The sequence below is a fragment of the Barbus barbus genome (genome assembly GCF_936440315.1).
Source record: "Barbus barbus genome assembly, chromosome: 21".
Lineage (NCBI taxonomy): Eukaryota > Metazoa > Chordata > Actinopteri > Cypriniformes > Cyprinidae > Barbus > Barbus barbus.
In genome coordinates, this window is record NC_136749.1 from 27,494,024 (window position 1) to 27,508,684 (window position 14,661).

At 36.1% G+C, this 14,661-nt stretch overlaps 1 protein-coding gene across 1 annotated transcript in view; it reads right to left on the minus strand.

The window, feature by feature from the left end:
• The window catches only part of LOC306887659 (eukaryotic translation initiation factor 3 subunit H-A), a 60,347-nt gene that overhangs the window by 11,810 nt on the left and 33,876 nt on the right, over window positions 1-14,661 (minus strand). The window contains exons 3-4 of the mRNA XM_079445593.1: window positions 11,028-11,195; window positions 2,866-2,965 (exon numbers count right to left, since the gene is read on the minus strand). Coding sequence (XP_079301719.1) covers window positions 2,866-2,965; window positions 11,028-11,195 — 268 coding nt within the window. The remainder of the gene's footprint in view (window positions 1-2,865; window positions 2,966-11,027; window positions 11,196-14,661) is intronic.

Sequence of the window (14,661 nt, forward strand, 5' to 3'; positions counted from 1 at the left end):
CATCTTGTTTATCTTTTTAAATAAATAATGTATGCATGCATGTATGCATTTACAGTTTGTGTCCCTAATACCAATTTGCATCTTGTTAATCATTTGAAAAAAGAAATATAAATAATGTATAGTTTGTGCTTTTTTTGTAATAAACTAATAAATAATAATAATAATAATAATAATAATATTAAAAAAATACATAAATGTATAGTTTTTTTTGGTCCTCAATACCACTTTATAATATAATAACACTATGTAATAGAAGTCTAAATTAATATATAAATAAAGATGTTCATATGTGTAAAACCTCACAATAATGTCAATGTGATGGCAACTATAAACAGCTAAATAACTAAGACAACAAATCACAACTCAGTTTTAAAATGCAGATATTAAAATGACCACCACCACTGGTTACATTCTTAATACTGAGTGATCTAAGTCAAAAAAAAAAGTTTAAATCTACAATTTGAATTTACAATTCATTTAATTTTACTTTACAATTAACATCAATCTCTGGCGACTGAGTGGCCAGCAATAAATACAGGAGTAAACAGAGTCCTAAATGGTCTGTGATCCGATCATTTCAAAACACATAACAAATACCAAGCACATTTGAAGTACTTCTGATTTCTTTTTAAATGCTAATGTGCACTGATGCATCCCAAACAAACTCAAAAGGCTGCCTCCTCACCTGTCAATCATCCATTACACTTAAATAAGGGTTTTAATCTTTACAAAAGAAAATAATGATTCACATCAAAAGCATTTGCAATTATGGAATATCTCAAATAAATTAATCTGTGTGTTTGAAGCATCACGTCTGCTTCAATTTGAGAAGCGGTGTGCATGCTTTTTATGCTCTCTCAACATGCAACATACACCGATGCAGTAAGACGACGGGAACACAGAGACCCGGCGCTCAATTCAATCAATGCAATTCAACGAGATGCACGTTATTACCAGGTGTAAATGGCGATCTGTCTTTTAGATGAGCACTTGTGTCATCTCATCTCTAGAGCAGTTAGAGGGGCACTGGACCCCTGGCCCGGGCCACGATTTGTCATTTCAATGAGTCGTATGTTCTGCAATTCAAGCTGAATTGCAGAAAATTATGGATGAGCAGAAGAACTCTGTTTGAGGAATATCAATATAGCGCTGCCTCTGACCCTGAGCACAGATTCAGATTGATATTCTGTATGAATCTGACAGGCGATCTGTATGCATCGTTCACAATGACCCACCCCGCTGTGTTCACTAGACAAATAGAGGCTTATTTTCATAATCAATAGTGTTGCTCTCCTTAACTAGCTGAATATTCAAGAAGCGGCCTCGAATGATGAGCACCAACACGAGGGCGCTGGCAGATGACAAGGTCACAACAGGCCATGAGAACGATGCCAACATAAAACAGTGTAACCCACTTTACATCTTTAATGTTTCCAACTGAATACAGATATTCTCAGATGTCAGTTGGAAAAAATATCTATTAAATAATAAAAAATATATTTTCTTTTTATATAAAAGAACAGCATGGAAATACAAACAAAAAAAAAAATTAAATACAAATTTATAAATAAATAATTTATTAAATTTACATATTTATATATTAATTGAATAAATATAATTATAATATATAATTCTATAATAAAATCAATGTTATTTTAGTATAATCAAGATACTATCATTTTTTTATATTTTGAATGTTTTTACTTTTATAATTTTAATTGTTTTTAGTTTTTTTATTTTAATTTAGTTGTGTGGTTTTGTACGTTTTAGAAGTTTTCCTTTTTTTCTATATAGTTATTAATTTTTATTTCAGTTTTAGTTTGTTATTTTAGTACGTGAAGTTAAACTCAATTAAAATGAGAAATGTTGATTTGGCAACTAGTTGGCCTTATTTAATAGTTTTTAAATATAATTTCTATTTTAATATGAAATCAAATAAAACAAATAAATAAAGTTTTTATTAATTATTAGTTTTAGTTTGTTATTTTAAATCAATAAATATTTATTTTATATTATTATTATTATTATTATTATTATTATTATTATTATTATTATTGACTACTACCACTACATTAAATTGATAAATGTTGCCTTGGTGTTCAGCTGAAATAAGTTTTTAATATTATCATTTAACATTTATTTTATTTCAAGTAATGTTTTTTGGGCGTTTTAAATTTCAGATTTAAGGGAACAACAATAACCATGAAATTATATTAATTTAATTTTTTTTCCTTCTCCAGTAGATTACAGATTGATTCATTGAAAAAATAAAAAAAATAAATGCAAAAAGCTAAAAATGACCAGAAAAATATCTGAAAATACTCTATATAGACAGATTGCCCAGATCTATCTGAAAAGGGCAGCCGTTTTGATGAAATGATTTGGAAAAAGGTTCAAAGATAAATGATACAGAATAAGCTCTGTAACACACATTAACAAAGCAAATAGATAAATGACTTTAATGCATCTGTGAAGCCTCTTTACCTGCAGCTAACCCTACAGCGATCCGGTCCCCGAGCAAAAGACTTTATGTTGGAGTTTTTCTCCTGATCGCTCAGACGTCACGGCTTCGCTGATACATTCCCCCATTAGGCTTATGTCTAGCAGCAATTTAAAATCAATTACCATCTGCCGAGAAGCCAGCGAGGTTGTAAACTTTGTGCATTTGTTTGTTTGGGCAGACAGTGCTGACTACTCCTTCAAAGACGCCCCATCGTGACAAATAAAAGCCCCTCACTGATGGCTCCTTCTGAGCGGGGACACATTTCTGTTTGTGCGCGTTGAAGAAGGTTCTCATTAGCGACAGATTAAAGGAAGCGACGGAAGGAAAAGGAAATGGAAAGAAGCTGTTAAAGTTAGTCTTACCCCTCTGGAGTGAAGTCTTTCTCCTTGCAGATGTCCATTAGTTTGGGGGTCAACCTGTAGGCCTTCAGACAGAGAGAGCCTTGCGCGGTCTTGATGGGATCTATGAAGCAAAAAAAGTGCAAATATAAGCTAGATCCACATATATGTGCATATAGTGCGTACAAGTTTGAAATTAGTAGGGACCTATGATCTCCTCAATGCAGAAAACAGAGTGAACTGCAGAATCTACAGCATAACATGTCATGTCACTTCACCAGACAGGAAAACCTGTCAAAATAAAAGCTCAGTTTAACCTGAATAATAATAATGCACAATTTTTGTGATTTAATTTTAAAAGTCAACCTCTGTTGTGCAGCACTTTGCTGGCAAAGAATAAAACAAATTTGAAATAAAAGTTCCAATTTAATTACATTTTAAAAAATTAATTCAATTGTTAATATTTTCTGTCTTTATTTGAAAATTTTGGGGACAATTTCTGGAGAAAATTATGAATTCAGTTAATTGGACATGCTTTTTGATCATTAAAATTTTCCATTTAATTAATTAAGTTTAGTTAAGTCATTCAATTGCAATTCATCAAAAAAAAATAAAAAAAAATTGGGAAAAAGAAAATAGAATTAGAAGAAAATTCAATTAATAAAATTCATTTTGTTTTTATTACTAAACCATTAAAATGGAAAAAAAACTGTTGTATCTTGGAAAAAATAAAGGAACGGGGTTAACATGTTTATTTCAGGTAATGGTGCAATATTAAATAAAGACAGAAAGAAAAACAAACATTGGACAAAATAGCTATTTTAACAATATGTTTGGTATTTAATGAAACACATGCTTATAATCAACATTTCTTTTGCTTTATCTGCAATACTGGATGGATTTCTTTCCAATGCATTCTGGAATGCCTGCACAAAAGAAGGTATCTTATAAGTCCAGGTGAACTTCATGCCTCTTAAAACGGAAAAAAAAAAAAATTGCTAGCGCCAAACTTGGTGCAACATGTTCATATTCAAGATATGTATCTGTTGTACATAACGAAAGGTGTAATAAAAATCACTGTTGAATGAACATGGCATATATGAAGTTAGATCTACGAAACATCTGAGCTTATATACAGCAGCAGTACACAATATCCTCTTTCAGTAGCATTAAATCCCAAATATAATTTTGCATGGTTGAAAAGGACAAAAGAATAATAATTTCTCCAGCAACACAGACTGATGACTTAATCAATGGCTGATACCGAGGCTGAGAGATGTACCGATAATTATAAGCCATTATATACTTTAATCCTTCGAAGATATTCAATAAACACTACCATTCAAAAGTTTGGAATCACATTTTTAATAGACTCTCGCATTCACTTTTGCATTGAATTGACCAAAAACATGAAAATTATAATTGCTGTTTGAAATAATGGCAGTCTTTACCTGCATGCAGCATCACTCCAGTCTACTCAGAAACCGCTGAGACACTTCATCCTTACAAAATGACTGCTGATTTTCTACTACAGAAACATTTCTTATTACCTCAGCTCTGTTCAAAAGTGTTCTGTGATTTAATGAAGTGTGGAAATGGCAATACAATGTCTTTTTTCAGCTGCTGAAATATTGAGTACAATTTTGGTTTCAAAAAGAAACCGCTTTCCCCAGAAACTCGGCAGGCTTTTGTTGTCGGCATCCACAGTCTCGTAAGAAGAAAGACGACTGGATCTAACCAGGACAGAGAGAGAAGTGGACAACCTAGATGCACAACAATAACGACATGTAGATCAGAGTCTGTAGTTTGGGAAGCATGCATCTCAGGCCCTCGGCTGGCAGTTTGATTGAACAGAACACACTAAACATCAGCTTGATCTGAAGATGTGTAAACTCGAGAGATGCTGCTGGCCTTTTAGGAGTTTCAAGCTAATACGAAGGTTCAAACAGGCTAAAGATAAGATAGAACAAAATAGATGGGAAACATTTAAAGGGATCTTATGGATGGATGAATCTGAGGCGTTGAAAACAGGTTTGCAAGAAACGTCCTACAAGCCAATTACAGCTACTGGAAATGCAGCAGAAAGCATGAGATGAAATGTTAACTGGACATCAGGGATGCAATTTTCTGTGAAAAAAGCATGGAGAAAAGCAGCATGCATGCACAATGATCCAGGTTTGATCGTATCGAATGTAAACACTGGCCGATGATGCTATTTTGCTAGAAATACAATGCATAATTGCATGTACATTTCATCTAGAAGCAACAGCAACATCTTATTTAATACAGTACAGGATACAGATGTGCTGGGGTGAGCAAAAACAGTTCAAGAGTCAAGAGGCATAAACAGCCAGCACATGCATCCATAGAAATAAATAAAACGCATTATAACTAGGGTTGGGTACCGAACTCTGTACTTTTAAGGGTACCGACTGAATTGCATCGGTACTACAGAGAGAGAGAGACATTATAAATGCATAAAAACCCATTCAAACTAGTTAAAACTAGTCAAATAAAACGTATAAACCTATTTATAAAACGTGCATTAAAATAATTATAATATTCGCAATGTATTAAGCATAAATCACAAATATATTGTGAATTCACTACATCTAGCTTTAATAATCACTGTGGTGCATTTTAAACCACCAAAAAAGAAACGAAAAAAAGGTTATGTTTAGAGATTATTATTATTAAACATGAGAAGCAGATGATCTTTAAATAATGTCTTTGAGAAGAGGAAAAAGCTTAGATATGCAATACATGCCTTTAATAGTTGATGGGAACAAGGTGTATAACAATAAGAGAAAGGTCACAGAGTTAAGCGCCATAAAACAACCGCTTCCATCCTGTACCTTCAAGACATTTATATTCACTGGGCAGATAACCAATCTCAGGCCTGAGGGGCAGGAGGTCATGCAGAGAAGCCTTTTTCCCCCTCTTTCATAAAGAAATCATCGACCGCAGGTGCTGTCAGTTTTCATAATCAAGCTGCGCCAACCACAAAAGCTCGCCATTGCTTTTAGTAAGCGAGTTGTATTGAATTAATGTGCTTGTCAGAGAGTTGTCAAAGGCTTTGAAGTGTTCACACGGGCCTTATCAGAGCTGCCACTCACATCCACCCCGCAGAGGGGTCCTGCATACTTTTTAAAACGTCCTTCCTTTGCCAAAGGTACGTCCATCTAGAGTCACGGGTGGCTAGTTTAAAGGGGTCATATGATGTTTTTTTTAAAGATCATTATTTTGTGTATTTGGTGTAACAGAATATGTTGACGTGTTTTAATGTTCAAAAAAACACATTATTTTTCAAATACTGTACATTATTGTAGGTCCTCTGTGCTCCGCCGCTCTCAAACGCTTCATTTTCTACAAAATCCCTCGTTCCAACAAGTGCAGTCTGCTCTGATTGGCCAGCTGACCCAGTGCATTGTGATTGGCCGAACACCACAAGCCGCGTCAGAAATGTAATGCCCCTTTCCATAATCACGAGCTTTAGCTTTCAAAATTATAGTAAAGACAATAAATGTCCTTAGTTTTACCATCAGTTCAAGCCCGAGAGGGCTATCCCACTACTGCTGTTAGTGAAACCCCACCACCTTTCTTGGCCTGAACATTTGAGCTGCATTATGCAAATATTTCCACATCTTGATGTCAAGATGTGGGGGCGTGTTTGAACGAGCCATTTTAGGGGGGCGTGGACGAGTCTTAACTTTGATAAAGAATATCTCTGGTTTTGAGACTTCAGTAATCTTATCTATGCACAATCAGCTTGTAACACTCCAAAGAGAAAGGAAAACTTGAAATAGCATCATATGACCCCTTTAAATAATAATACCATGAAAAAAACTGAAGCCAATGCAAACAAACAATAAGATTTTGGATTTTGAGTGCAAAATTGCGCTCTCTCATCCTAATCTAATGTTCACATTGTTTCCAAAACCTATCTTAAAATAGAGCATGGCAATCCCCAATTACTTAAACCTTTATTGCTTTGTTTTTGTTGTTTAAACTATTCAGTTAATTGTTAATTAAGTAAGCTGGCGAGTATGCTGCTATTCTTTTGTACTCTACTGTGAATAGTGTGTCTTTCCACCATGAAGGCTGTAGGGATTGGGTGCCGGTTTTCTTTATTGTAAATATCGTTTTCTCCTGTTTTTGCTTTAGATAGGGAGTCAAGAAAGACTGCTGTCATTTGTTTCTGTTTCTTTCACATAAGCTATTTATCAAATCATAACCTATTTAATTATAGGCAATGCATGAACTCAATGCAATCAAAGTTGCTTTATATAGTAAATATTAGGATGAGTGTTTGCTAAATGCATAAATGCCATAAAAAAGGGCAACTATTACACTATGCATTAAATCACCTCAAAGTCACAAGATATTTTGCAATGTACTGAAATGCATTTTCACTCCAAATGCAGTTCATTTAATAAGAATCGGATATGCTAAATTATCAGCTTGCAATAAAAAAACAAAAAAAAACAGGGAAAGTATTAACCAATGAAGGCAATCTAAGTCAACTTATATAAGGATAAAATGTCTGCTAAATGCATAAAATGTATAACAAAATTCCACAACAGTGCATTAAATTGCCTTAAAGTCATGTCTTTTAATGTATTTCATGTATTTTTACTCAAAACACAGTTTACTGAAGAACCAGATCTGATTATTTGTCAGCTTGCATTAGCAATTAAAATTCTTGAAACACATCAAAATGTGAAGGGCATGGGTTCAAACTGATGAATGCAATGCTCAATTTATATGAATATAAAGATAAAACATCTGCTAGATGCATAAAGGAAAATATTCTACTAAAGTGCATTAAATTGCCTTTAAGTCATGTCGTATTAGAATTTTCACTCATGAATGCAATGCAAGTCACTTCATATAAATATTAGCATAAAAGCACCTGCTAAATGCAGAAGTGTTAAAACTACCTAAGTGCATTAATCGCCTTAAAATCAGGTGAGATTTCACAATCTTGTAATGCATTTCCACTCAAAACTGTTCTCAACAAGGGTCAGATTCGCTAAATTCACAGTGAAACTAAAACTGTATGCAGAGATGTGAGCAGATTTTGTTTAGCCTTTAATATATCAGCTTGTATTACTAATACAAAATTTTAATTAAAACAAAACACATACATACACACATACAACCATATTATACAGAGGGTTATGGTTCAAATCTCAGGAAATGCATGAACTGATGAATGCAATACAAGTTGATTTATAATAAAATAATACAACTAAATATACGACATCTACTGCTTCTACTAAAGTGCATTAAATCACTTTAAAGTAATGCAAGATTTTCACTCAAAAGTGAACAAAAAGTTCTCAAGGGTCAGATCTGCTAAATTCACACTGAAACTGTATAAACTGCAAGACTTCTTACCTTGGTATGCAGAGAGATGTGAGCAGATTTTTATTTAGCCTTTAATATATCAGCTTGCATTATTGATGGGTTTAAAGGGGGCATGATTAAATATAAAGAACGGCACGGCAGTGTGGCAGTCGGAGCTGTGAACCGTGTCGAATACAGGGCAGAAAAATACTCCGGTTCCTGAGTACACCCTTCACCCAACATTGTCCGGATGCACTTTATGTTTATGTATTTGACAGACACTTTTATCTGAAGCCAATTGAATTGCATTCAAGGCATACATTTTGCAAGTTTGTGTATCAAACACTTGACCTAGCATCATGCTTTACCAGCTCAGCAACAACCACAAGATACTTTAATCCTCAAGAGAGTATCATACACTTTCACTGAAACCAACAAGAAAACTGCCCATTTAAAATAAAGCAATAAGTCTGTAACATTGCAAAAGTAAAGCAGAGCATGTAAAACTACCTTAACCATGGTAAAAACGCTCTCATGGCAACCTTTTTACCTGATGGAAAAATAGCTCACTCTGATTCTAAAGACCACCAGAAAAGATTTAATTGGTCTTATCGCATATGGTTTACAGTAGGGCTTTTCACACTTGAAATAGTTAACCCTGGGTCATCCTAAACCCCGGATAAGTGGAATCCTGGGTTATCTGTAATCACGTTTCACACTGCTCATACTATACCTGGGGTTAACTGTTAACCCTGGGTATTCATTAACAGTCGTTTCACACTGTACATTCCTAAACCCTGGGTTAACGTTCTTATTTGCGGTGTCACTGATTGGACGAACAGCGATTTAGTGCTGGAAATCCATTTATCCTTTGCTGAAACTTATGCGTCTTCATGAAGAGCGCGGGTCATGGTTGCTTAGCAACGGCAGACGCCATGGGAACGCGAGCTACACGATGCGTGCTTGACGTGACACGAGCTTCGCTGCTCATTTTCTGATTGGCTGTCTGTTGCCAAGCGTCCAGCAGCAACAAGCAAACACCGCTCCGTTTCACACTGAACAAACTGCGGGGTTAACACCACAAATGCGGTGCTAAGCCTGCTCCGGAGCAGGGTTTCATAACCCCGGGTAAAATGCGGTGCTAACACCACTTTCAAATTGCCGGTGTGAAGCGTGTCTTTACCCGGGGTTAAAAGCGGTGTTTAGAACGACGATAACCCGGGGTTAAGCGCAGTGTGAAAAGCCTAAGTTAGTATTTAACATTTAAAATGTTATTATTGTCCATTAAAATGTCTGTGGTTCAAAACTTAAATCAAAATTAAATTCAGAAGTATGCATTTTATGACGCTGACTGTTAAGTAAATAAATACAATTTTGTGTCTGTATGAGACAATATTTCACATGCAGATGGTGATATGATGCGTGATGCAAGTATCTTATTCAATTTTAAATGGATTTAAAATTTTAGTGAGAAAATCACCTTTAAAGTTGTCTAAATGAGGTTCTTAGCTACGCATATTACTGATCAAAAATTAAGTTTTGATATATTTACGGTAGGAAATTCACTGAATATCTTCATGGAACATGATCTTTACTTAAAGGCAGGGTAAGAGATTTCTGGAAGCCAATGTTGATATTTGAAATCACCAAAACAAACATGTCCCTACCCCAAAAGGGTCTTGCCCCTATTTTGATAGATCCGCCCCACATATACGTAGCTTACGCAACCCAGGCAACTATTAGTTCTGTGAAACATAAGCCGCTTTTCCACCGAAATGACCTGGAACAATATGTCCCAGGAACTTTTTTCCCCCAGACCTGTTGCTGTCTGCGTTTCCGTCGCGGTCTGCATGTGTTTCTCAATGCCAAGTACGCAAATTTCAGCCTTGCATCCTCGGTAGTTCGGACTTCACAAGGTAGACTCGGGAGTGTGAACTCCCGCGGATGGAACGACACAAGTCCGGTAATTCTGCAAAGAGCAGCGTACTTGATAACATCAGTCAGCTCGCCTTGGCTGCTGCTATCTTCCTCACTGTATTTACAGACAAAATACTTCAAACACCACTGCCTCTTTTCATTTTCATTTAAACATAATAATAGCCGCAGAAATGTAGTTCAGGGGACGAACATGCATTACAATGAAACAAAATATTATATCAAACATTGCCTGTTCTCATTTTCATGTTAACATATTAATAGAACAATAGAATAAAGACCAAAGATTACCTGTTAGATTTACCCAAAACAAATGATCTCTTATGTTTAACCACTACAGAGACATCAGAGCCAGCGGCAAATGTCAGAAGGACTAGCCGAGGTTATGCTCCTCTCTTCAGCATACATGATCCTCTCGTTTTCAAAAATGCTCTAACTTCAACCTGAGGAAAATCACACGCATGGAACTCTTCTATTTTTACTCTTAGCGATGAATACAACCAGTTTCCAGCAGATTTAGGAAATATTGCCCTTACTGCTGATTGGCTACAAGTTTGTTTTGGTACTCGGCCCCGACTCAGTTTTCTAAAGCGTTTTTGAAAAATCGCTTACCCTGCCCTTTTGGCATAAAAGAAAAATGGATAATTTTGACCAATACAACGTATTTTTGGCTATTGCTACAAATATACCCCAGCAACTTAAAGACTGGTTTCGTGGTCCAGGGTCACATTTGTGGAGCTAATTACAAATTTCACTTAATTTACTAACATTCATAAAAATGAAATGTGTCCATTATTTGCGTATTTTAATATCCAAAGGATGGTGAAGTCCTAAAACGCATGGCTGATTCCAGCCTGTGAATGCGCTGTAGGTATCTTGTGTTATTAAATAATGAGACTCACCATAAATAAGCACCACAGACTCTTCGATTGCATGCTGGTAGCTGAACTGCGAGTCCAGCAGGGCTCGGCTGACAAAAGAGCCGTAGAACGTGGACTGATACCAGCCGACGTGGAGATGGTCGATGTTTACATGCCGGAGACTCCTCATCATCTCCATCTGGTATTGAACTGGAAAAGATGAAGAAAGAGAGAGAGAGAGCACAAGAGGGAGAAAATGAGTTTATATCTGCTATATGAGAAATGATTGTGCTGGGTAAAGAAAGTTTGACATTTCCAGAGCCGTTCATTAGTAAAAAAAAAAAAACGGCTTCAAGCTGGTGCATCATGGGAGAGCATCAGTGTGAGATGCTGGAAGAACAATGGCTGGGTAGATTCCCAATATCACATTTCCCTAGTGCATATTCAATTCAACCAAGCATAATACTAATGCAGTGACTTCCTAACGGTGTGCGATGGATTAGACATTGTTTGAAGATTCATCTAACACACTTCATTATAACTCGTCTACATCCAGTTATTGTACAGATATGATAAAAATGCAACTAAAAGAGATTAGGCATGTTCAAATCAGCTGTAAAATAACAAAAAAAATAAATAGAAAAAACAGCCATAAAAACCTATCACTGATTACTGTTAAACTGACTTTAAAATTCAGAAAACGTGCCTTTTCTGATCATAAAGGAGGGATGTACGAAGAAAGGAAGGAGGACGTTTTATTTGTTTAGCACTTTTCCCAAGCCAAAGGTCACTTCACAATAAGCTAAAAAAAAAAGAATAGGATGCACAGCATAAAAAACTAATTAAAATTAATAATTATTTAAAATGTATTTTTCTAATTATATTTTTAAAAACCACTTTTAAATTATTATAAAAAAAATTTAATGCAATTTTTAAATCTTAAAAATATTATTTAAAAAAAATACTAAACAACAAGATGTTAAAATTTGTATTTAAAAATAAAACTGTTAATTTAATTAAACTAAAAACCATATGAAAAACTTCCAGATTACATAAAATAAAAATTAACTAAAATTTAAAAAGTAAAATTGTGTTTATAGTCACCCTCTTATAATGCAAGGTATTCCGGAGAGGTTAAAAGCAGAAACGAAGCGTGTATCTAGGTTAAAGCACTTACATTAATTCTTTCTTCCAAACAAGTGTTACTTAAGCTGTAAAGTTGTCAAAATCATGCTTTCAGCAGTCGGACTACATTTCCAGGCAGATGAACTTTAGTTATGGAGATGCTTGCCTTAGCAAACAGCGCTAATAAACCCCAACACACCTCCTAGGAACACTACATCCTAATCCGATAAGTCTCGATACAAATATTAGGTGCACTGTCTGTAAAAAACTGCAAGCCTCTGCAAGTTTGCTCGAGTGATCTGGCACAGCCAGACAGGAGAAATGAGAGAAGAAGGGCAGCAGATCATGGGGAGAGATGTCAGCTCTTCAGAATGCCAGGTGAAGAGGAGACAGTGGCGAATTTTAACAAGGATTTACACAGGGACAGCTCACTTTCAGCTGGAGGAGCGCGAACGTCACATCTGCAGGAGAGGAGAGAGGCAGATGAATCGGTCTGAACAAACGAGGCAGACTCCACACCTCGACTCAGATGTAGCTGCTTATAAATAAACCCTACTGGGAGACAAGCAAATGTGGAAGCGTTAAAGAGAGTGGGTATCTTTCGGATGAAGTCGCTTCAAATCCATGCACTGGGGAAAGTTTAATTGCCTGTGCCAGCTTTTCCAGGCAGTTGGAGGAGCAGGATAGAGAACCGTGGGATGAGGAACGGTTGGGTCGCCTCCTGTTGAAGAGCAGGATCCTGACATGCTGTCACCACTCTGTGACTTTATGGAATTCAAGCACCACTGGATGAAAGCAAAAGAAAGGAAATTGCCTTGAAGAAAGCACCACTTGCCTAAACTTGTTGGAGCACCGTGTTTTTCTCCAAACACAGGATGGGACTGACAATAATCTACTCAAACACAGATCTGCAAATGCAATTCTTGGCCGACATGTTGCAAGTCTTATGAACATAATTATGTGTGCTATTGTATTTGGTGGTGGTAACAAACCTCTCAAGAACTCAAGGGAGCAATAGAGTTAACTTCAATGGCCGCGGTCAGTAACCCTGATTGTGTTACTCTGGCAGCTAGATATAAACAAGCCAACTTGTTGAGCGATGTTTTCTTTAAATGGTTGCTCTGCTATTACAGCAGTTGACCTGAAAGAGAAAACTGGACATACAAGACTATTTACACTAGAGATTGACTGCTACTGCTTCCTTTAATTTAAAAACAATAATAACTACTATTATAAATTATGCAACTATTTAATTAAATAATAATAATAATAATAATAATAATAAGTTGTTTTGGGTTTTGCCTAATTTTTAAGATGCACATCAAAACAGTTTTTAATAATAATTATCCACTTTTTTTTATATATATTGCTTGAATAATCATTCAAGCAATATATTATCGATTTTGTTCCTTTACCTGCGAGTAGTGTTTTTGGGCACTATTGTTTTTGTAATCATTTATTGAGAGAATAAATATAAAACTACAAACAAACATTGGTTAAATAGACAGTATATCTGCTTTACAAACTAACATCCATGTTCAGAAAGCAGCGTGCACTTGAAAAACTCTGACACCTTTCAAAACACAACAATAAAAAAGACATTGCTTGCATATGGCTAGATGTATTTCACTCGACTTCCATAGAGTATATTTTGTGCCTTCCTAACATTACAGTTTCAAGTTGGAAGGGCCTTTGGAAAAAAAACAAGATAATCCAAAAACACACAATTATGCTGGACTGACTGAATCTGTTTGTGGACTGACAAACACTCAACAGGTGTACCTGTGGCCCTTTGACTGGTGCCATAACGCCCAACAATCACTACAGCCACAAGACACAGCAAATCAGACATCTTCACAGACAATATTTCACCAAACAAACAAAATCTCATCAAATATCAAGAAGATTATGCCTAAATCAGAGTGCGCATGTGAACAAAGGACAAACGCAAGTCTAAAATTGGTGTTGGCTTAAGAACCATATCAGATGAGACCCCTTAACCATAATATTTCCGAGCGGAGACATAAACAGTTGATGTACACGACTCCATGCGGCAAAGCATGTACAAAACCCAAACATAATGCAAAACATTAGCTTGCCTTAAAAGCACAGCCACTTGTACGCCATAGAGCCAGCTTGATGAAAGCACAATAAAGTGGAAGAACTATTCTTCATTTTCGTTCCATGCTTCAAGCAGCACTCTCGGGGCTCAGCGGCAGATGATATTCCCCCGAGAAGAGCACTTCCACCAATCGTGCGGAACGGCGCACTGGCAAAACTTTTCCTTTTGCTATTCCACGCCCATCCCATTCGACTCCTCTGAAGGCAGGTGACTGGCAGCCTACATATCCAGCGATCAGTCCCGGAGCTGCGGGCGCAGAATAAATTCAGCGAGAGCGTTTGCTTTGGCAAATACGAGCATGCCCACCAGGCCTAACAACTAAATTCATCACCGCTAGGTCCTGACAGGCGACGCTGAATATGAATGAGACACTGAGATGTAATTTGTTCCGAAACTCTTGGTTGGCTTTCTCCAAGCGAATGCACAAGG